The following is a 22,972-nucleotide window of genomic DNA, read 5'->3' as shown; positions in this document are numbered from 1 at the left end:
TTTAGAGTGTGATGTGCAAACTTAAATTTCCATCTGGCTGGGGTAGGACAGAAGGTAGCCTTGTTATGGAGAATCCTTACTGCTTTGAAGCATTGTTAGGAGTAGCTAAGAAGTGAAACAAGATGTTTTGCACACCCATTACCAGGCCCAAGCATTCTGCTTTTTTATCCAGATGTGTAATGGGGATTTTATCCACCTTTGGAAGAGAGGGACTTCCAGGCAAGGCTGCAAAACCATTGCTGTGCAGAGAGTAGCACAAAATTCAGAGAGCTGCTTGAGGCACCTCTGCCACCACCACTACCTGTAAAAGCAAAAAGCATGATCATAGGTTATCTTTACAGAGCACTCTGAGGCAGTGGTAATGCTGGACTGCCAAATCTGGAAGAATGTAGAGCTCTGATGTGGTATTCAAGAGTAAGAAAAGTTCTTAAAAAAAAGTTAAAAGTCTGCCTTTAACTATGATTAAGTGCTGGATTCTGCTGGTCACAGAGGGCCCGAAAATTATGTGATAGTTTTGGGCATTACAGAACTTACTGAATTATTCTGTTATTAGGACAAGCCAATTAAGGCTTTTAACAACATTTTTGAAATGATGCTGCTTTTATTGGCTATGTGTGCAGCATCTCTCTGGTGCTGTGAATAACTCATGTTTTCCATCAGCAGTGGTGCTTTGGATCACATGGACGAGGCCCAGGAGTGCACAGCCTGAGGTTTTGCTGAGGTCTTGCTTCTGCAGGGCTTTCAGTCCTGAAGCTGAGCTCTACATACTCTCCTAAATGTGATGGAGATGATTACTGCCTTTTTCCTGTCCCACAGCACTGCAAAACAACATGTCCTCACATGAGTCCATGTGCTCAGAGATTGCATTTTAAAATAATTAAAATTGTGCATTATATCTATATTCCTCCCTCCCCCTTCTTTTTTCTTAGTCTCCCAAAGTCTGGAGAAAGAGGAAATATGTAGAGTGTTCATTTTACATGTGAGGTATTTTGAACCAGCATAATAAACTTTTAGATTAAAAAAAATACGGGTAACAGCCATCAGCAAGTAATAAGTACAGAAACTTGTTTGTGATACTGTAATATGAGATCACTGGAAGATGCTCATTAAAGGTCTTAAAATATTTCTGGTAAGTCAAGTGTAGCAGCTAAGGTGGAAGGACTAAAAAGTATTTCCTTCCTTGTTTGCTTGTTTTTATTCTGAGTAGAGAGACTTTTTGGGTTTTTTCCTTATTAATATCTTTGCTTGTGATGGTGGGTTTTTTTGTTTTGTTTCATTTTAAAAACATTTTCTTGTCCTGTATTTTAAAATGCACCTCGTCAAAACTGAGAATGGAGAGGTGTGCCGGGGAAAGCTACTGGAAAACACTGTATTTAAATGGTTGACACATTAATATCACAGCACATGCTGCCTCTAGTGTTCCCGGGGTCTCAGTGCAGCCTTTCACATTTGCTCCCCATTCAGAAACATGCTCATTTATCATGATTAATTTTTTTTTTTTTTCCAGGGCATTTGCATGTTAAAGGCAGTCAAGAAAAAATGTCCAAGTCATTAAAAAACTACATAACAATTAAGGTAATTTATTTTTGTGAGACGAAGCAATATATGTTAGTAATGTGTAAATATTAATCACAGCACTCTTTGGAGAAAAAGTGCTTGCACTGCAGCAAAAGACCTGAAATGGAGTGTTTCTCTAGTCCTGATGCACCTATTATTGCTGATCTGGATGTAGGAAACCTGCTCAGACTTGGGGTTTGCCTGTCACCTGGATCTCATTTTGCTGGGAGTTGGTAGGAGCAGCATTTGTGGCTGATACCAGACTTCTGCATCATACATTTATGGTTGGGCATGACAAACTCAAGGGTCTTTCCCAGCCTAAATGATTCCATTCTCTAGTGATGGGCTCTCATCTGGCTGCTTTCAATAGCACAATTTGCTTTTGGGACCTGGAAAAGGGCAGCTGTTTTACCTTGTTCTGCTCGAGGTGAAATGGGACACAGTGTCAGCATTTTGGTCAGGAAGCTATCAGGTGTCCTGCAACCACACCATGCTGGCACTCTCTTGTATCTGCCTTTATTTTTATACAGTCACCTTGCTGGTGAATAGAGAGTTGTGTCTTTTGGTACCCACAAACCACATCAGTATCTCCTGTTTTACTGTGTCCCAAAACCTGTGGTGTAGCCCAGAGCAGGGTTCCTGTGTCAGGCATCTGCTCCTGTGATGGCTGATATCTATTGCTAGAAGTGGGTAATTTCCTTCCTTTAGACAAAACTTGGGGAGCTGTTTCAGCACATATGTTCCCCTTTGCCCTCTCGGAAGATTTAATTAAAATCTCTTTAAAAAGCAGTTCAATGTGAGCTGCTTTATTCTTAATTCTCCTGATGCTGTCTGGGTACAGTTAAGCCCTGTCTCCACCAGGAAAATGACCCTGTTGCTCACAGAAATTTCCCGAGTCTCAGCAGACATCGTGGACAGAGAGGAGACCTGAGCATGAATGCAGTGCATGCAGTTAAATATTATGTATAGAAAAGTTCCCTTATGCCTCTGCAGTGGGACTTGGTTGTGTTGAGAAAACAAAAACTTAAGGCCCCCCCTCTTTTCCCTTGCGTGTCTCTGCTTTTAATTTCTGTCCTTAAACTCTTACATAGCAAGTATTAATCATACCCTGTGAGTGATTTGCAGTCCAGTGGAACACATTTCTTCCCCTGTACAGCTTTCCTGCTTCTTGAAGGTTAAGTTCCTATGCGTGCTTGGGAAGAGGAGAGGCCCCTCTGGGATGATCCCTGCATTCCAGGCTGTCACCCAGGCATGGCTGCCCTGTGTCCTCTGCATTTAGCTGCCCTGTTTTTCCTCCCCCTTGTCCCCTTCTCACATTCTTTTTCCTTAATATCTGTTAATTCTGACCCCCAGAATCAAGCATGTTGAGATACTGCATGGCCAAACAACCTGCTTTGAAAGGGCAGTAGCACTTCCTCTATGCTCCATTTTTAACAAAATGCAGAATTTTAAATTTTTTCTTTATCAGTTCAGGTGGCCCTTTCACAAATTCAAATTTGTTTCCATCCTGTACTCATACTTTCCATACTTTACTACCTTTGTATATTAGTATAAAGCTTCTGGGTACACTTGGTACACTCGGTTACAGAGTTTAATTAAAAAATTAAAAAACAACCAAAACCCCCCAAAAATACACCACCAACAACTGTCTGTTTCTCAGTTTCACTTGCCCTGATTGCCTCAGTTATTTGTTTTTACATGAGACACAGCACAGAGCTGATGCTTTGCTACCTTTAGTGCTCAGGCTGGTTTAGTCTGGTCACAGAAGCTGAATTTCAAAATGAGCCTCTTTAAGCAAATGACACGTTCTACATTTTCTCACTTGTTTTGACTTCCCCTTACAGTTTTCTATTTTAGGTGCACTGGGGGGGAAAAAAAAACAAAAAAACCCATGAATGCAGTGTTCACAGTCAAACTGCTGCAGAGTCAACCTTGCTGAGGTGGAAGTGATTGAATGTTTTATCAGTGAACCTTCCCAGTGTTTAAGCACTTCTTTACACTATTAGTATAAGCTAACTGCACTAGTAGTAACAGTAACAATTAGCTGTTTACTAAATTATTTGTAAAGCTAGATAAATATCCCAGTGAAATGAATTAGGTTTCATAATTAACACAGATAAATTCTAGCAATATAAAAAAGTACTTATTATTGTTTTTTCCCTGTTTTCCTTCATATTCTAGTCCTGCAGGAAGAAATCCATATTCTTTTTCAGCTGATTTTTTTTTTTCATGAAGTTTGTAAAACTCATGAGCTGACCTTTCCTGCAAGACTATCTCCAAGTCCTAGTCTAGTGATTTCAGATTGTTTTGGGTTTGTTTTTTTTGCATAGGTCTTTATACAGTGTATGTATGATCATAGTTAAAAAGTATTTTTTACTGTCTCATCTGGCATTGTGTGCACATTGTGTGCATTTTACGTATGTCTACACATCTGCCTCATATGGAATTAGTTTAGACTTTAAACTAGTGTTGCAGTTTCAAGCTTTGTGCCTGTTTTGAACTAAAAAGATGGGTTATTTGTCATGTTAGTTTGTATGAAATATGCTGTGAAACTAATGCAAGGAGGTGGAAGAACTCCTGAAGAAATGGTTTGATATATTGCTAAAACTCTCTTTTTGTGGCCGGAGTTTAGGATTTCCTGAAGAAATTTTCATCAGATCAATTCAGGATGTTTTGCTTGCGCAGCAGATACAGCTCAGGTAAGGAAAAAAACCCCAAACCCCTATTTGTTGAGATATGCATGTTTTCTCCCACAAGCTGGTGGTGCAGAGGGGCAGTGGTGGGGCAGTGCCCTTGCAGTCCTCCCCCAGTGGTTGGGAAGGTTGGTGGTGGTCTGTGGGAATGCTCTGTGGCTCTCCTGTAGAAAAACATCTCTACTGAGCACAGTACGTAGCCATTCATTTAAATATTTTCCCTAGCTGCATTTAATTGCAACTCTCAATTGCATTTCCAATTAATGAATTACCTCCATCTCTGATTTTGCATCTGTTGCAGTCACTTGTATTTCAGTCACAATCAGCTGTTTTTGGAGATGTATCTAGGTAGATCTTTGCCTTCTATTCCCGTAGGGTATGGCAAGGGCTTGCTATAATAACTTTTTATCTCCCTGCTGTGTTATCATTTTCTGTCCCGTGGAGTTGCTGAGTGTTCAGGCAGTTCATGGTGCAGTGCAGCTGGCTTACACCAGCCCTTGATAACCTAATGATTATCCTAGCCTGGCTAACACTGCTGGTGGGGAAGGGTGTGGGAGATTTTGTCAGCTTCCCTCTCTACACTGTGGTGCTTTCAGTAGGCAGGTGCCCCTTTGAACTCAAAGAGGCTTTCAGATGGTGTTTTTACTAGTTTAGTGGGGCTTGCCAAAAGCAGATGGTAGTTCCATAACCATTGCTGGCTCATCTGGCTTGTTTGCCACCCTGGCATGGTGAGGGGATGAGGGAGGATGAGGCAGCACCTGCTGTGTTATACCTTAAGTAAGGCACCTCTAGGAGGGTGACCAGGAGAGCTGCTGAGGCTAAGGCTCCATGGCTTTGCTTGTGCTCACCAATGTGCAATGCACCACAAACCTTTGTAGATGTGGAGTTATTGCTCTGAGAAGTATTTTTGCTTGTTAATGCCTCCAGCTGATTGCAGGACCCACACCTCTCATCATCTTGGTGGAGCCTCCCTCTCTCATAAGGCAGCTGAAGGTGTTGGGAGTGCCATATATTTCCCTGAAATATTTCAAAGTATGAGACAGTAAAGAGACTTCTGGTCATTAACTGCTGACCTCCACCGTGGTAGGAAGGGAGGAGTGGATCCAGGTGGGAGGTTTGCTGCAGACCAAGCCCCCATTTGGAGTGGGAGAGGAGGCAGGAAGCACTGCCACCACGGGGTGAGGTGGGTGGTGGCACTCCCAGCTGGTTTGGGGTGATGCTGTAGGGCAGTGGCACACCTGGCTGCTTCCTCTGGGTCTCTGTCGGGAGATGGAATAGGTTGTACACACATAAATGGCTCCTCTGCTGCAACTGGAGGCACTTGGGAGTTTTGAACACATGTGTATTTAAAATAAAAGAAGAAAAAAGGCTAGCACCTACCACAGTATCATATGTATGCTTTTCCTGTAAACAAAAACCTAATGGCTGGCAACTTTTAAGTTTGCCTCAGGGCAAGGAATGGCACTGGAGCCCTGCAGCCCTGGGCTTACTTCATGCCTTTTGCTTTTTCAGCTGCAGGACAGCTGGTTGCATTTGAACCTCTTCAAGAAGGGATGTGACCCTTTTTTTTTGCCTTTCTTCTATGTTATCACCTTCCTGTGATAAAAACAGAGGGCTACCTGTGCATATACAGGTGGCTGGGATGAGAGGATACAGTGGTGTTATATCAGAGTACCAGCAGATAAGGGTTATTCGCAGGTCTGCTGTGCTTGCCACCTCTATCTTATGTGTGGAACTAAGCTAAAGAACCAGAGCCAGTCCCTGCTGGGTCAGATATTTACTGTGCAGCTCCTCAGTTTGTGTCCCTGTTATCAATTCACTTTGGTCAGAAGGTAAGTTTACTGCACTCCTTCTCACCTTGCTGTCTGCTTTTAAAATATTTTTATTAGAAGTCAGATCCCAAGCATCTTCTGTTTTCTTTCTAAAAGGGTTTTTGTAGCCTAAACCTGTTGGTGATGATTCCTGCCATCCCTGCCTATGAAGAGGAGCCTTCTGTTCTTGCTAAAACCCAGGCTGAGGGGAGTTGGGTGATGTTGCCATACTGTTGGAATGAGCCCATAAAACATTTTTAGGCACGCAGATGAGGGCAGCACCTAATGGCTGGGAATGGCTCATGTTTGGTACTGTGTTTTACATGGATCTTGGGCTTGGAATGGGCCTTTACATGGCTTGGAATGGGCCTTTGCTGTCTGGGCTGTCCCCTGCCTTTGTGTGTGCTGATGGGCACCTGAGGATAAACTGGACCCCAAACTACCCCAGCAACAGGAAGGCAAGACCTGGAGGGGCACATGCAGGGAGTGCATGCAAAACACATGCATGTGTTTTGTGAGAGTGGGGACACCTTCCCAAGGTGGTCATTGCCACAGGGAGCATAAAGCTGGATGCCTTGCCCATGGGGAAGAGGAGAAAAGTCAGAGACATGGGACATCACCCTTCATAGAATCATAGAATCCTAGGGGTTGGAAGGGACCTCGAAAGATCATCTAGTCCAACCCCCCCTGCCAGAGCAGGGCCCCCTAGAGTACATCACCTAGGAACGTGTCCAGGCGGGTTTTGAATGTCTCCAGTGAAGGAGACTCCACAACCCCCCTGGGCAGCCTGTTCCAGGGCTCCGTCACCCTTACAGTAAAAAAATTTTTCCGGATATTCAACTTGAACCTCCTATGCTCCAATTTACACCCATTACCCCTTGTCCTATCACTGGTCACCACTGAGAAAAGCCTAACTCCATCTCCCTGACACTCACCCCTTACATATTTGAAAACATTGATGAGGTCACCCCTCAGTCTCCTTTTCTCCAAACTAAAGAGACCCAGCTCCCTCAGCCTTTCCTCATAAGGGAGATGTTCCACTCCCTTAATCATCTTAGTAGCTCTGCACTGGACTCTTTCAAGCACTTCCCTGTCCTTCTTGAACTGAGGGGCCCAGAACTGGACACAATACTCCAGGTGCGGCCTCACCAATGCAGAATAGAGGGGGAGGAGAACCTCTCTTGACCTACTAACCACACCCTTTCTAATGCACTCCAGGATGCCATTGGCCTTCTTGGCCACAAGGGCACATTGCTGGCTCATGGTCATCTTCTTGTCTACCAGGACCCCCAGGTCTCTTTCACCTGCACTGCTCTCCAGCAGGTCAGCCCCCAACCTATACTGGGACATCGTGTTCTTTCCCAAATGCAAAACTCTACACTTCCCCTTGTTGAATTTCATCATGTTTCTCCCTGCCCAACTCTCCAGCCTGTCTAAGTCTCTCTGAATGGCAGCACAGCCTTCTGGTGTGTCAGCCACTCCTCCCAGCTTAGTGTCATCAGCAAACTTGCTGAGGGTGCTCCATCATCCTCTTTGCCTGCTCAGGCTGATGGGGCTGAGCTCATGGGGGTGGAGTTGAGCTCCAGGAGCTATGGTGGTGATCTGGGCCTTCTGCTTTGGCTGATGCCTCTGTCTGTCTCCTTCTTGGCCTGAATCACTACCTTTTGGCCTGCCTGGGGCTGTTGGGAAAAGCCCTTTCCTAGGTGCCATAGGCAGCAGGATGGTGCCCCACTTCCAACACACCTGCCAGGCTGCCTCTGGGTGCAGCTTAACAGGAGAGGTGTTACCTCCAAAGCCCTGTGGGACCCTGTTTTGAGGAACTGCTTTTCATTTTGTATCTCATCAGCAGTAGCTTTCCTTTTGCAGATAGGCAGAGAGGCTGTGAACGTGCTGCAGGCAGCAGGGTTCTGCCCCCAAAATGCTCTCCTGGCCACCAGAGCCACTCCAGTGATATTGTAAACATGAGTTAACTGTAATGTTTGGGTCCCTCTGGTCTTTAATTACTTATTGATGCTAATAAACATGTGCTTTTTAACTTGAAGATGTAGTGATGATGCCCACAGTAGCAAAGGGTGGAAGGAGTAGGTACAGGGAAGCTTTACTGGGCTGGGCTTCCCTGTGCTGTGGGTTTGCAGTGCCTGCAGGCAGTGGATTAGGAGAGTGCCATGAACTTGGGAAGAAGAATGGCTTTAATCAGAGTGGGCTTCATCAGGATAAACTTGCATCAAGTATTCCTCCTGGCGTCCATGTAACCAAGATAATCAGTTGAGTAATCTTAGTGTATATAAATGATCTCTTTTAACATCTCACTGTTTTCCTGAAATCTGTTATGTCAGTCTTTTTAAAGGCTGAGTAAAGCTTAATTTTAAAGCCAGTGTTAATGAGGCAGTAATGCAGATTTTTAAATACACACAAGTGGAAAATATGACAAATAGAAGTCCAGGCTTACACCTTAGCTATACTGGGATAAACTGTATGGAAAGTCAATTCAGTGGGGCTTCTTTGGAATTATAGGCTAATGGAATCGAGATTAAGTCTCACATCTGGCTGCTTCTGCCCTCTTGGATCTGTCCCCTTCCTCACACTGCCTGATGTAAAGAGTCTGTGTCTGGGCAGCATTGGGTGATGGCATGGAGCTGTGGGGCTGTCATGTGTGCAGGACCAGAGCTGAGATTGCTGTGGAAACCACAGGAGGTGCTCAGTCCTGATGAGATTAGGGATGTGCTGCAAGCTGTGGTTTGGATGCACCTTAGTGCAGAGGTCAGGCATAAAATGGTGAAGCAATACTGCACTGGCTATAAATGGCTCTTTAATACAAGTAATCCACTCTGGTCTGATGCAGTGGGAAGGAACACGTTCAAAGTTAGGTCTGTTCTTGGTGGACACAACTTCCACCAAAGTTGAGCAAGTTGTCGTGTGTGGGGTCCAACCACTCTTCTACAGAAAATTGCCTATTGCAGTACAAATAAAAAAAAATTGTCTTTCTGATGGCAGCTTGCAGTAAAAGTGCCAGAGGTGCAGTCCAGCAACTGCATTTCTAAGGGTGTGGGCCAGGCAAGAGGAAGCGAAAGGGCCAGCAGATGTGGACTCTTTTAATAGTTCCTGTAGAGCAGTCATAGAATCATAGAATAATTCATGTTGTAAGGGCCCTCTAAAGGTCATCTAGTCCAACCCCCCTGCAGTGAGCAGGGACATCCTCAGCTAGATCAGGTTGCTCAGAGCCCCATCAAGCCTCACCTTGAATATCTCCAGGGATGAGGCTTCAACTGCCTCCCTGGGCAACCTGTTCCATTTTTCCACTGGCCTCACTGTAAAGAATTTTTTCCTAACGTCCAGTCTAAATCTACTCTTCTCTAATTTAAAACCATTGCCCTTCATTGCTTGCTGAAGTTTGAGTCCCACTGGATGGAGTGAGCATGTCTGTGTGCATGGATGCTGTGTTAGTGGGGGGGCTGATGCTGGCTTTCCAGATGGTGGAGGAGAAGCACTGTAGGGTTTGGTTATAGCAGATCTCATCATAAAGCAGAACTCTGCTTAGGATGCAATGAATCCTTTATCTTAAAGTCTTATCTTTCTTTCCAGTGACTATAAGATGTAACTATGCAAGTTGTGTGTGATGAATACCTCTCCAGGCGTGCCCTTATGAGTTTAAGACATTTGTATTTTCTCTAGTGGTTGCCTCTGAAAGTTTATATGGTCAGTTTAGCTTTGATATTGTGAGGGAATTGTACATCTAGTGCAGAATCTGGATTGCAAAATTTTAGGTGTGCCTAGATTTTAGATGTTGGTAAAGTAGCCCTTCAGCCTGCAAGTACCCGTATTGCTCACAGAGTCATTGGTGAGGGTTAGGTCTCTTCAGAGGTCTCAAAAGACAGCTGGTGGCTACCTGAATTCAAATAGGACCAAAATTTAGGGGTGAGATTAAAGGTATGTCTTGCCAACTGAAATTTGAGGGAATGCTTAGAAATATATCCAATATATTCAGTCCAAGTGCTTTAGAGTAATAACTTCACAGAGAGATTCAATAATGAAAAAAAAAAAAATTGGAGTAAAGCAGCTATTGCTTCAGTCAGCTTGCAGACACTTTTTGAATCAATCTGATACCTTTTCAGTAGATTATACTTTGTCAGATGTAGTGATTTAATTCACCTACAGTGCATGAAGAATCGAGTTTTTAATTAAATGTGCAATTAATTGTAAGAAAAGTTTGCTGAAACAAATAACAACAAGCTTGTCCTGGAATGACTTTGTTTCAGCATGGTGTTCCTATGCATGACAGACAACATCTTCTCTATAGTAATACCCAAATATTTTTTTTTCTTAGCTGTAGAATTTAGTGATGAAAGCATGGATGATGCAAAGCACCTTCTTCAGGCAATCTCCTCATTTATTAGAGATGCAAATGCTTATATAAAAGGACAGCTGGTATGTGACCCTGTTAGAGAAGACATACTGTGGGAAAGGTAAGTGTACCTCCTGTATCTTAGAGATGGTGATTATCTGAGCAATAGTTTGCTTACAGGCTCAGAAGAGTAACCAGCGTAGTGTGCAGAGTTCTGTTAAAGAAGCAGGACAAGAAGAAAAGCTGAGAAGCAGCCTTCCCTGCCAGCCCTCACCAAGGGCAGCTGTTTTTCCCCAGAACCTGCAACATTTAGTTCATTATATTTTTTAAATCTGTGTCATTTATCTAGTCTGCCTGTCCTTACACTTAACGTCTTTGCACCTTTTGAATGATGTAGGAAGTAAAGCTGTGACTGAAGTTGTGAGGCTTCCCAGTTTTTCAGAACCATGCATTTTAGTGACTGAAGAAGAAAGAAGACAACTGGAAGGTCATATGCCTTGGGCAACTGAGCTTGTAATCAAGCTGGCTGGCACTGTGGTGTGGAGCAGAGAAGGGCTTATTAAGAAACTGGCCAGGGGCAGAGATGTCAAAGGGAAAGATGAATATATGGTTGCTCTGACCTCGACTGTGATGGGGAGGATCTTGTTTGGAGTTCTTTAGGAAAGCTTCCTAAGGTCATCTTCCAGGAGAGATGTGCCATGAGTCTCTGTGGGTGCAAAGCTGAGTGCTCTGAGGCTGAGGCTGGAGGGGTGTTGGGTGCCCTGAAGCAATGTACATGCAGGCAGCTCTGGGACATCTGGATCAGAGGGGAAAGTGTCTGTGCTGTAGAAGTGGGAGGTGGCTTCCTTCCTTGTGGTGCTATAGAGAAAGGCAACTGAATTGACTGCTGCTACCTGGCAAGAGGGAGTCCTTCAGTGGGAGATTGCTGAAGAGCTGTTGGTGTGAGATGAGGCTGAGAGACAGAAGTGAGGCACGTGGGGATGCTGAGGTGGGGAGGCACAGGTTGGTACATCCAGTGATACACAGCTAAATGAAACAGCTCTTAATTAGGAAAGTGGCAGAGACTTGGCAAAGAGGGGGAAGCTTTGCAGGGAAGAGTGTAGGAAGGAATGAGTTAGGGGAGTAGACATCTTCTGTCTGGTGAAAGGCAGGCATTCCAGGTAAAAACACTCAGAAACAGGCAGAACAGGGTTCAGGAGAGCCCCGGAGGTGCCAGGGTAGATGGATGTTCTCCAGGTAACCCTGAGCTTTATCATGAAACAGCATCCTTGGGTTAGTGCTGCCGAGGTCCCATTGGCCTGGCTGTCTGCAGGAGCACACTGCCAGCTGCTGTTTGCAGCTCTATGTTTATTCCTGCTGCTGTCCTTCCTCATCCTGCTCACCACAGGTGCAGTGGGAAGCACTGGCTACCTGCAGCTGCAAGTGCTGGTCACTCGCTGGCCTTTGGTGCTGTTACTCAAATAGTCCCACCAGCCCTTTCTATCTGGGCCAAGCCAAGGGGAATGCCAGTGCTGAGACTGGGCTCTCCCAGGAAATGGGATCCTGCCAACAGGATGCGTGGCTGACCCTGAGTCAGCTTTCTTCCCAGCCAGACAATGGTGTGGTGTGCACAGCATGGCTTTGGAAGAAAAAAATGCATTAGCATGTGGAACAGGTTACTGGGGAAAAAAAAAAAAAGAAAGTTAGCAAAATCATTAGCATGCTTAATATCAACCTCATTTTCCATCTGTTTTTAAATGATTAAGGCAAACTTTGCTCTGCTGCTGCCGGTTCCTGTGATTAACAGTGCTTTTGCTGAATGGATGTAGCACTTGGGATTTTGACATGCATGAAGTTTTTTCCCTTTGCAGCTGAAAGATGTGTTTTCTCTGATCAGTGTAACATTGGCCATCAGAGGACAGTGTCCTTCCAAGGACTCCCTCAGGCTGCATAGCTGATGAATTCAGCTTACTGCTGGCATCTTGTTTGTCTTATCTTAAACATCACCTTTTCTTCTTGAAGGCTAGCCAACACAAAAGTAACTGTGAAGGCTGCGTTTGCAGATGACTTTGACACCTCCAGGGCTGTTGCAGCAATTATGGACCTCATTCACCATGGCAACAGACAGCTTAAGGCTGTTACTAAGGTAACCCATTAGGATACAGAGATCAGAAAATGACAGCTGTCCACTGTCCTACTGTTTAATGCAGACAGATTAGTTTATTGTTCACATAAGAAACCAGCAGAAACAAAGCTCTGTAAATTGTTGACCTTAATGGTGCCCATTTGTCCTGACCCTACTGCAGGGATTGTCTGTGGCTATTGTTTGTGCTTTGTGGTGTCCAAAGGATGTTTCTATTCTGCTGCCCTATATTATTTATACCTAATGTTTTTGAAAGGCCTGAAGCCACTGGGGCATGCTGCTGATTTTAGTGCTGGTTTTCTCACCCTGCTTCTTAATACCCATGCACAGAAATTCAGGCTGTGCTGGGAGATGGGGGGTGGCGGTGTCTGTGGGGGCTTTGGAAGGTAACCTGAGGTGTACAGGGCATTCATGGGGGGGAGTTCAGTCAGAGACTGAGTGGCTTCTGCTGTTGGCAGATTGTACCTGTGGCCCTCAGCATGCCTGCATGAGTCAGTCTTCAGATGGCTTTTGGCAAACTGGGACCCTATTAAGATCTCTCAATCCTGACAGCATCTGCTAACAACCAGACTTGAGCAATAAACACTGTCTGAAGCACTTTCGACTCTTCTTGCACCAAGAGTTCACATTCTTGATATAGGTGGGAAGCTCAGCCTTGTTGCTGTACTCCTTGGTGCTGATGTCATCATCCCCACCATATTTGTGTTGTGAAAGAAATGTTGAATACCAAGTAGTATGTGATTTTTAAGAGAGGATTCTTTAGAATTTAGAAATCTCACTTCCTCCTGGTCCTGTTTTGGCATTGGCTTTAAATTCTGTCCTTAGCCTCATCTTTACAAAATCACTCTGAGTGAATCCCTGACCCAAATAAGTTTGCAGCAGGGATTTGTAACAGCTTTACCACTCCTAAATACAAGTAGCCTCATTTTGCTAGTTGTTGCTTGTTTCCCCTGAATTCCTTCTGTCAATTATTTTGTTGAGAATTGGGTGGGGTATTTGTGGGGCAGGTGACTCAGGTTTCTGGTTGTGGCAGTGAAGCTCTCCTGGGTGCAGCCAGGAAAATATTACCTCTCACTTACTGTGCACATAGTTTGTCTCCTTAAGAGCTGTGAGTAAATTCATGTAAACACAACTACTGATTCCTCTCTATAACCTTCTTGCCATTCTTACCTTAGTTGGCCTCTTCCTGCTCCTTTCCCTCAGCCATCTGCTTAATCAGCTCCTTCTAATTCAGATCCTTTGCAAATTTTAGGTTATGGTTTATCTCTGGCCCTTGTGGAGATGTTGTATAAAATCCAATACCAGATTCTAATTTGGTTGTGTGTGTTACCAGTTCCCTTTCAGGCAAGGGTTAGTCCTGTAAATTGCTTCTCAGTCTATCATTTAATCTTCATTTTAATTTCTGTTTGTGCAATAAATACAGGGGAAAGAAAGAAATGCATGTGTTAGTAAAAACACTATTTTATTGCTGCTGCTGGTGCTACTGGGGCACAACAAAACACACCATAAGCCATCTCAAAGCAGTCTTCACCTTGTTTAAATCAATAAGACATTCAAAAAAAGGTTTGATGGTGTGTTTTTAATAATTTGTTTTACAGAAGCCCCTGAAGCTGAGATTTTTTTTCCTTTATTTTGTTGTCATATACACAGCCTTTTCGTGCCCAGAAATGCTATTTTTAGCTATAATTTACTGCACACATGTAATGCATCGCAGCTTCACGCATCTCTTCTCACTGTACATGCTGGTAATAAGCACTTACCCTCCCCCATTTACTTAATTTTTTTTTCCCTTTGTGTTGTGAGTTGCTTTTATATCTCTATAAAAATTCCTGCCTGGGCAGGTGTTACTGGTGGAGGTAGATCTATATAATTAGTAAGAGTTTTCCCTTGTGGACTACCTTAGAGAGAGATGCTGAGTTCTGTAATATGTATTGACTGGACAATCTCTTTTGAGTGTTTTTTAAACAGGATGCTGGAGCTCCCAGAAGCTCAGTTGTGTATGGAAGCATTATTTCCTATATAGAAGGCTTTTTTACTGCCCTGGGGATGTCCTTTGGAGAAAGACAGGTATGAAACATCTCTGCTATGTCTACTAGTATGTGGTAGCAGCACCAACACTGTGTTTATTAGAATGCTTTTCTGAAATCATCAGTTATTTATGGTTTAAGTAAACCTTCCTGCACTGCTTGCTGTTTTCTGCTGTGATGTCCTAGGAGAGCGTGTGAGCAGGTGGAACAAAGTGTGGGCTTTTTTCTTCATTGAGATACTCCCAAGTGACTTCTGCAGCAATTGTGCTGTGGAAATGAAAGTCAGAGCAATGAAACGACAAGAAGTTAGAATTGGAGGCCTTTTAAATTGGTCCCCGTTATGTGTCTGGCTTTCCCCTGGCTCTTCCTCTTTTTTTTTTCTGATGGTTGCACCAAGACTGACTTCAAAAGCTGCACGAATATTTGCAGTTGTGACCTCCCTGTGCAGCAGGAGCCAGGGTCCAGCTCCTCTGCAGAAAACCAGGGAGCAGGGGAAGGGGATGCTCTGCCTGGAGGCAGGGGAGGGGGCAGGGAGGGGAGGGCATCAGGGGCCATTGCTGGAGATGGCTCACATGTCCTCTAGTGCTTGGAAAGGTGGGAAGGGGGAGAGGAAAGCTCAGGGCCAAACACTTTAAAGGGAAGGGAGTGATAAATACAGAGTGATAAATACAGACATCTCCTAATGTACAGAAGGGGAGCATTTAAAATAACACAGGGTGTTGGAGACTAGCAAGCTGTTTTGTGCCTACCTCCTGCTCCATTCCAAGAAGGTTTATAATTCCTCTGGAGAAACTGTTCTGCAAGAATTTCTTCTGGGGAGGGAGAGAAGAGGATAAGAAAACAACCTTACTCATCCTTTGCAAGTCAGGCAATATAGCAATAAAGGCATTTATTTGCTTTGCCTACTTGTGGATTTTTTCACAGTCTCTTTCAAAACAGCAGTTGGATGTGATTTGGCAGTGTGTTACTCCTCATAACCTATGGTTTATCACGTTAATTTTTAGTGGCACACTAAGCACTTACATCTGATCTTTATTTTTGCTAAAACAAGTGTCTGAATGCCTTTCTCTTTTGCATGCTGTGCTAGTTTCTCTGGGCAGCAGGGTCAGCAGGAGATGTTGGTTTGAAGTAATCAGGAGGGGAGGAAGGAGCAGCATATCAGACTCTGCTCCTTCAGCTTCCAGTAAATGAACCAATCAAAGCTTGAATCAGATGTGTCTGTGGGCTGCTGCAAGCTGGTAAATAAAATGGTGCAGGGATTGTTTTCTGACCTCAAGAGCAGCCACAACAGTTTGATGTCCAACCTTTCTTGCCCTTTAGCCAAGTGGCACTGGACATCAGCTTGCTGACCACCACAGGTCATCTGGATGTTTGCACACAGTCTCTGAATCTGTCTTGCCTTTACGTTGGGATTCATCTTGGATAATTATCTTTACAGTCTCATGTTAGCTGCCTGTGCTTCTGCAGTAGTTGGTCAGGAGAATAAGGCACCACTGTGGGATGGTTTATCATAGTCTGATGGTTGTGTAGAGTAAGACTGTCTCTATCTTTTTGCACTGGCAAGAGAAGCCTGGAGAGCCACAGGAAGATAGGATGAATGCATCTGAAAAGATCTTGTCTTCTGCTGAGGAATATTGTGGGTACAGCTGGGGGCAAAAAGGTGATCAATCATCTGTGGGATAGGCCAAGGCTGCATTTCTGTATAAAACTTCTTATGAGCTCTTTGGATTGGCTGGGACTGTAGGAGGAGAAATCAGAGATCAGCCCTCAGAAGCTACACAGTGTTTAATGTGGAAATCTGATCAGTTTCACCTCCTAAGGCTGCCCCTCCTTTTGGAGGATCTTGCCTTGTCCTGAGTACATGTCTGGTTCGAACTTTGGCAGTGGTGTCTGTAGAGGTGTGTTTCTTCTTCCCCTCATTATTTATCTTCCCTCTCCTTCCTGTATTTAAGCATTTATCCTTCTCTTTTACCTCCCTCAGGTTCTGATGGAGTATTTCTGGCACTTAGATTTATTACCTCCTTCAATCTCAAGCTTCTTCTTTAGCACGTTTGCATGTCTTGAATGTTTGGGGAATCTGCTGCCTTTTAGCATTGTGGAGAGCATTGAGCATCTCATGCTCTAGCCCTCCACTAGCTTCCTCCTCACCTCCTTTTCCTCCTCTTTGTTTGCTTCAGTCAGTGACCTCTGAAGCGACTCCCTTTCATTTCCATCCTGCTGTTTGGTGACTAAATACAGTCCCCTCTGGCTTTAATTACTCAGCTGCTTTTCTGCTCCCAGTGTGTGACTGCCAGCAACTTCACCCCCAGGCCTTGTGCTTTACATTTCACTGCTCCATTGCCTGCTCCCCCTCTTGTGTCTTGGTGATAAAATACTGTGATGCCCTTTTCTTGGTTGCTGGGGGTTTGTCCTCCCTCAGGACTTTGCCTCTAATGAGAAAGAGGAATGGTTTTTTTGCTGAGAGCAAGAGCAGGAGTCTGTCTGTGCCATCACCAAGGAGTGGCCTTCCTCTTCTTCTAGCACCTCACCTCCTGTCCTGGGTCCCTGCTGCTCCTTGCCTGGCCCTGTTGGGTGGCTGAAACTTTGGATAAGGCAGATGAGATAAAAGTTCTGTGGTTTGGGGGAGTTTTTCTGCAGGCAGAAGAAGAAAGGATGGGCTAGGGACTCTAGACAAAGTACCAAATTTTCCTAGTTTGGGATTCCCAAAGAGGGTCTGTTGCTCAAAGGCAGAGTAAGGGGCTGGAGTGCTCTCTAGCTCTGCAGACTTTTGCAGCCAAGGGACTATCTGTGCTGGCAACTGGGCTTTCCTTATTGTGTTGGTTGGCTGTTGCCAGGCCTCTTTTCCATTAATTTGTTTAATCCCCTTTTAATTTATGCACGCTTCTGTCATCTAGAAGGTTTCCTGTGGTGATGAATTCCACAGTTGGGTTACACAGCATGTTACATTCACATGAGAGCCCTCTGTGCCAGAGGAGACACTTTGCTGTACAGGAATACACTGAGCTACCTCTGAGCATGCCTCGACTGCAATTTTTGTTCAACATTAGTGAGACTGTGACGTTTTAATCCTAGCAACACAATGGATGATGCACAACCAAGAGAAGTGACGCAGCCTCCAAAAATGCTGCTCAGTGGGGGTTGATTTTCAAACCGTTCTCAGATGTTTATAGAGCAACCTGTTTGATTTCTAGGTGGCCCTGGGAGGAGGTGATTCTTCCATGCTCTCTAATGTCCTCGATGAGCTTGTAAGATTCCGCGCAAAGGTCCGAAATTACGCCCTTGCTCTGCCAGAAGCAGCAGCAGCAGAAGCTGTGCCAAAGGAGGGCACCACGGGAAGAGCTGAAGGACCAACACAAGAACAAAAGGAAAGGAGGAGGCAGCTAATGGAGGAGAGAAAACCCCTCCTGGAAGCTTGTGACAGTCTGCGTGGAGACCTTGCTGCTTTTGGAATCCACATAAAGGTAGAAGACAGTAACCTCCGTTGTGAGGCTGTTGGTAGATTTTAAGAGTGTTTATTTTTGCCCTCCAGCAGCTTTCTGTGTTGTGCCCTGCTCCTTGTATGACTGCAGCAGCAGGAGGTGGAAGTTAAGCCTCTGTCTGGTTGTACTGCTGACATTCTCCTCTGTTCCCCCTCAGCCTCATGTCTCCATGCAAGCTGTAGTTCTCCAGTTACTAAGGGTGTGTTATTTAGCCACTAAAAATCCTGTAATATTCAGAAATCCCCAAGTTGCTCAAGTCCAATCCAGACAGAAGGCTATGAGTAATGTGTGGTGTTGAGCAAAAGATTGCAGAGGAACTGGAAGGTAAACTGAGGTGACTTATGAAAGTAAAGCCTTCTCTCTGTCCTCCCCATGTTCCCCCACCAACAAGATAAGTCCCCATGAGGAATGTTGTCTGTCTTTGCCAGCTCCATTCCCAAGTGTTCCTGAGCCGTAAGTACTTCCTCTGACTCCTTTACTACTTCTCCCTCCACCTTGCTTTCTACTTTCAGCATATACCTAATGCCACTGTGCTTTTCCCTTTCCATTAACCCAAAGGTGTCCCTTGCTCAGAGAAATCCCTTCACTGACTTCCTGTCATCTCCTGGTTGCAAGGTGCTGTGTTCCTTTTTTAGTGGGTGCTACTTTTTCCAGTTCCCTTTGTTGCCTCTGTTCCAGCCCTTGTTGGATTGATGGTGCTCCATACATTCAAAATAATTCCTCACTTTCTTCACAGTGGCTTTCTCCCTCCCTCCAGTTCATGCTGCTTTTTTCCCCTCATTTGGGAACTGAGCTTTGCATAGTCTCCTTGCTTTTTTTTCCACTAGTGAGAAGATACAAAGTGCAAGGACATTAGGGAGTGACAGCATACACCCCCTTTAACTGCTGAACCTGAAAGCTGCCATTTGTCAATGCACCTATTGAAAGCAAATACAGAGTGTGGTCAGCTGTCTCGTGGTCTCAGATGAAAGGGAGAGTGCTGGTACAAACTGGGGTGAGGGCCAAAGTGCAGTAGTGGTGGTGAGCTGCAGCTGTGAAAGCAAAGGAAGACTGTGGGAAGTTGGAACATCTGCTTCCTTAGCTTGTTTGTACACAGCTAAATCCTCGTTCCATTTATCTGTCAAGAAAGTTTGCAAATCCAAACAACTCCACTAAGGCAGTCTTGGAGAAGACTCCCTTTTGATCTGTTTGGCAAAACTACCACAACCCCTCCCCCCTTCACCCTTTTGAAGATTGTTTTTGTTTTTAAAGGGATTTATGGATATTTAATAACCTCCTAGAAATTTGCCTGAGTCAGAATTCAGTCCATTGCATTTACTTCAGTTTTGGGGTTTGGTTTTTTTTTTTTTTTTTGGGTTTTTTTAAAGCATTTTTTAATCACGTCATCAGTCTCCTCCTAGTACCAAAATAGCTATTTCCTGAAGACAAAGCACAGCCACATGCATGAACACACATGGAAAACTGAACTCCTGCTTTTCTGGCTGGGATTTAGGTGGAAGTGTCTGGGGGTGAGCTGTGCAAGTTGCCCAACCTTTGTTGGAAGGTTGCCTCTGTCCCTCCCAGAAGAGTCCTGCAATCTGAGTGGTGCAGCTCTGCAGTTCCCCACTGGAGCTCACCAGAGCTCACACAGTGACAACCACGTCCTGCCCAAAGCAGGGCTCCAGCCACGAGTAATTGGAATTTCTCTTTTCTACCCAGCCTCCAATTTTTATGAAACTTTTAGGAACCCCAGGAGACGCACGCAGTGATGCGTCTGTTAACGTGTGCTCCTCTGGTTTTGTGTGGCCAAAGTCAATGAGCAACTTCTCAAGTCCATGGGCAGAAGGAAAATGAGGAAAACAGACAAAGAGGACAAGCCTGTTCTACACCCAGTGCAGACTAAGAACCCCTGGTCCGGGGCTGGGCAGGGAGGGGGTTGGCTGTTCTGGTGTGTGAGTAACAACTTAGAGAATGCTAGTTACTTAATTCCCTTAAAAATTAGCTTTGTGGAAAGGGTAATTCCTCCTTCAGCTTCCAAGTCTGTGATTTCCGTACACTGGTGCCTTCTTTCAGGCTGCTCAATGCAGATGATGTTCTGTTTGAAGTTACAGAACTTGTAACAAACTGACTAAAATACACACCAGCCTTTTCAAGTCACGACAGCGTGCTTGAAGTTGCAAGCACAGCCAGGCTACTAAGTGGGATGTAGTAAATGGGTATTTACCCATTAAAAAAAAAAAAAAGTTTTCACTCAATCTAAAAATTCTGTATTGTTCCACCCCCTGTCTTGAGTCAGACCTCGTGTAACATTGTCATGTATCAATATTCAGATGAACTTTTATTTTCAACAGATGCAGTCAAGCAGCTAGATTTTACCTTTCAGAAATGCTCAGTTCAGTTGTAATATTCTCTTTTAAAAACAGGACAGTACTGCATTGCAGTTGTTTACATCAACAGGCCAATCTTGTAAAATTCAAAGGGAGATCAGATATGTTAGGCAGGATCTTCTCATGTACTGGCCATAAGAAGAGCTGTTTACCATGCACCTGAGGAACTTTTAAACATGCAAATGTGATTGCCTGTGTTTAACAGGATTTACTCATGTGAGGGACTGCACACTGCTGCAGCATCCCATGCTAAGAGGTGACATTCCAGTTGTAGTTTTTTTTTCCCTCCTGCACTGGAAAAAAAATTTGGGGGCTTAAAACTGTAAGCATTATTAGTAACAACAGCACTCCCCAGAGATGGCATCCCCAACCTCTTTTACCTGATTGGATGAATAGCTTTTCCTGTAGGAAGCTTGGTTAAAAACATGATACCTACACCTGTATTATACCTGTGTGCTTTAGACTGCTGTGACTGCTGCTGTGACTGACCTGCTTGTTTCTTCTTGCAGGACAGAGCTTCTGTTTCAACCTGGGAGATGGTGGAAGGAGGGCAAGCAGAGCAGCAGACTGAGAAAAAAAGCTGATCTTTTCTCCTTGGACTTGTTTTTCAATTCACCTGCTTTGGCATCAGCTGTAAAGACTGACTCTTTCCAAATAAAAGCTTTGTTGGCCACTCTGTTCCAAAGATAGACCATAAACTGTGGACATTACTGCCAGGTAAATAAGTAGAGGCCTGGCAGCAGGTGTGCACACAGTGCAGGTGCTGCAAACATCCCAAGCACAGAGCAGCTGCTGTGTTGTCTGGCAGAGGCCTCGGTGAATTCTCATGCAAGGAAACTCCTCAGTTGCCTCTCAGCTCTGCTCACACCCTGCTCTGTTCACACCCCACTCTGCTCACACCCTGCTCTGCTGAGCTGGCACTGAGAATTAAAACACTGAAGACAGAGGCAAGACCTCAGCCTGTCTTTAAAGGTGAAAATACTTTGTTTTACACCTACTGGTTTAAGCAGTGGTGTTCCTCTGGGATACAGAAAGAGGTGACACTTGTAGCCTTGATGTGTGTCCTTACTGCAGCCTTGCTGGTTTGGTTCTGGGAAAACTTTTAACCATGGTATGATGATACCTGGCCAGCTGTATGGCTTGGTGTCTTCTCAGTTTTCCTTTTGAGCAGCATACATGGAGATTTTTCTAGCACTGAGAGCACAGCACGCTCCGGATCTCTCCATCAGAATTGGGAATACAAAATCAGTATGATTAATTAATACCTGTTCAGTTAACCTTTATTCTTTTGCCATGTTTGTGTTGAAAAAAAAAAAAAAAATCCCTTGGCTGGTGTGGCAGAGGCCTACCTTAGACAGGTTACCTGCATGCTACTGGCTGAGTTTACATGGGATGCTTCTCCTTTCCTTTAAATGAATTTATGAAAAATACTTTCTTTAAATGAATTTATCAAAAAAATAAAAATAAGAACATAGATTCCTCTGCAAGGAATTTCATTTGAAAATACAATTCACAGGAGTAATCAGTTCAAAAGGATAAATGCTTTCTTTTCTGTTGAGAATAAAATGTGTAGCTGTTTTTCTCTTCCCTTTCTGGGTTATCAATACTCCCAGAGAAGACCTGGGGGGGTCTTTGCCAGCACTTTGGCAGGTGCTTACCTGACACTGTTGGGATTTGAAGCCTGCTAGGTAGTGGCTGTACTTGCTGTAAACTGAAATAAAAGGCCCACAGCCAGCTGGGCTTCTGTGGGAAACCTGATGGGAACACACCAAGCAAAGCACACACAGTTAATTTGCTATTATTTTTATTTCCTACCCAAAGAAACTGCTACATTTCCAGAATGTTTAAAAATGTAACAATTTGTATACATTAGTGAAGAACAGTTACAACTTCTGTGTAGATTTAAAACCAACACGGCAGGTTGAAATCTGTACTGAGCTGTTCATTGATTGACTTCGCCTACAAATGCCATTTAGATTATCATACCACTGATGTTCTAAATACAAAAAAAACCTTGCTCATTTTAAATGAAATCCAGTAGCTGTTTTAAAATCAGTTTTTACTTTCTGATTTTATTTAAAGGAATCAAGCTTCTCAAATAGTTTTATTGGGGAAAACAATTGTAGCTTAGTTTTTCCCCAAAGATGTACACAGTTTACAAAACTGCTTAAATTAAACACCAGAACCCCATCTCTTCTGAGCAGACTTTGCTCTAATTGAAAAAGTCTGTGAACCCTCATAGACCAAAATGAACATTTAAAAAACCTATTTTAAAAATAGGTAACTGTTTTAAGAAAAAAACAAAACAAAACAAAACAACCAAACAAAAACACCCAAACAAAAATGCATCGGGGTGAGGTAGTAGTCACAGTGCATCCAGAAATATCAACTATAAGGGCTGAAGGGAAACACCTGGAGCAGCCTTTCTGAATTCAGGTGCTTTCTGTGGGCAGCTATTGCAAGGTATGAGAATGCAGCCTGACCTGAATGCAGGACACCACATTCCAGCCTAGAGCTGGGTGACTGGAGAAGCTTGGCTGCAATGGAAAGCAACGTGTATTGCAGTAAGCTGACA

General features: G+C 44.1%; 1 protein-coding gene across 27 annotated transcripts in view; it reads left to right on the top strand.

The window, feature by feature from the left end:
• The window catches only part of CARS2 (cysteinyl-tRNA synthetase 2, mitochondrial), a 38,912-nt gene extending 17,817 nt beyond the window's left edge, over positions 1-21,095 (top strand). For 26 of the 27 annotated variants that reach the window (XM_071743328.1, XM_071743397.1, XM_071743419.1 and 23 more), the window contains 7 exons: positions 1,508-1,575; positions 4,190-4,256; positions 10,386-10,524; positions 12,405-12,528; positions 14,494-14,592; positions 17,744-18,013; positions 20,907-21,095. In XM_071743328.1, the coding sequence (XP_071599429.1) occupies positions 1,508-1,575; positions 4,190-4,256; positions 10,386-10,524; positions 12,405-12,528; positions 14,494-14,592; positions 17,744-18,013; positions 20,907-20,981 (842 nt within the window). In that variant the 3' untranslated portion in view covers positions 20,982-21,095. The remainder of the gene's footprint in view (positions 1-1,507; positions 1,576-4,189; positions 4,257-10,385; positions 10,525-12,404; positions 12,529-14,493; positions 14,593-17,743; positions 18,014-20,906) is intronic. The other variant, XM_071743259.1, reaches the window with a different exon arrangement.
• Positions 21,096-22,972: the final 1,877 nt, after the last annotated feature.

This window comes from Heliangelus exortis, chromosome 1 (genome assembly GCF_036169615.1).
Source record: "Heliangelus exortis chromosome 1, bHelExo1.hap1, whole genome shotgun sequence".
Lineage (NCBI taxonomy): Eukaryota > Metazoa > Chordata > Aves > Apodiformes > Trochilidae > Heliangelus > Heliangelus exortis.
The sequence above is the reverse complement of the archived record's forward strand: the minus strand, read 5'-3'. Positions and strand labels throughout refer to the sequence as shown.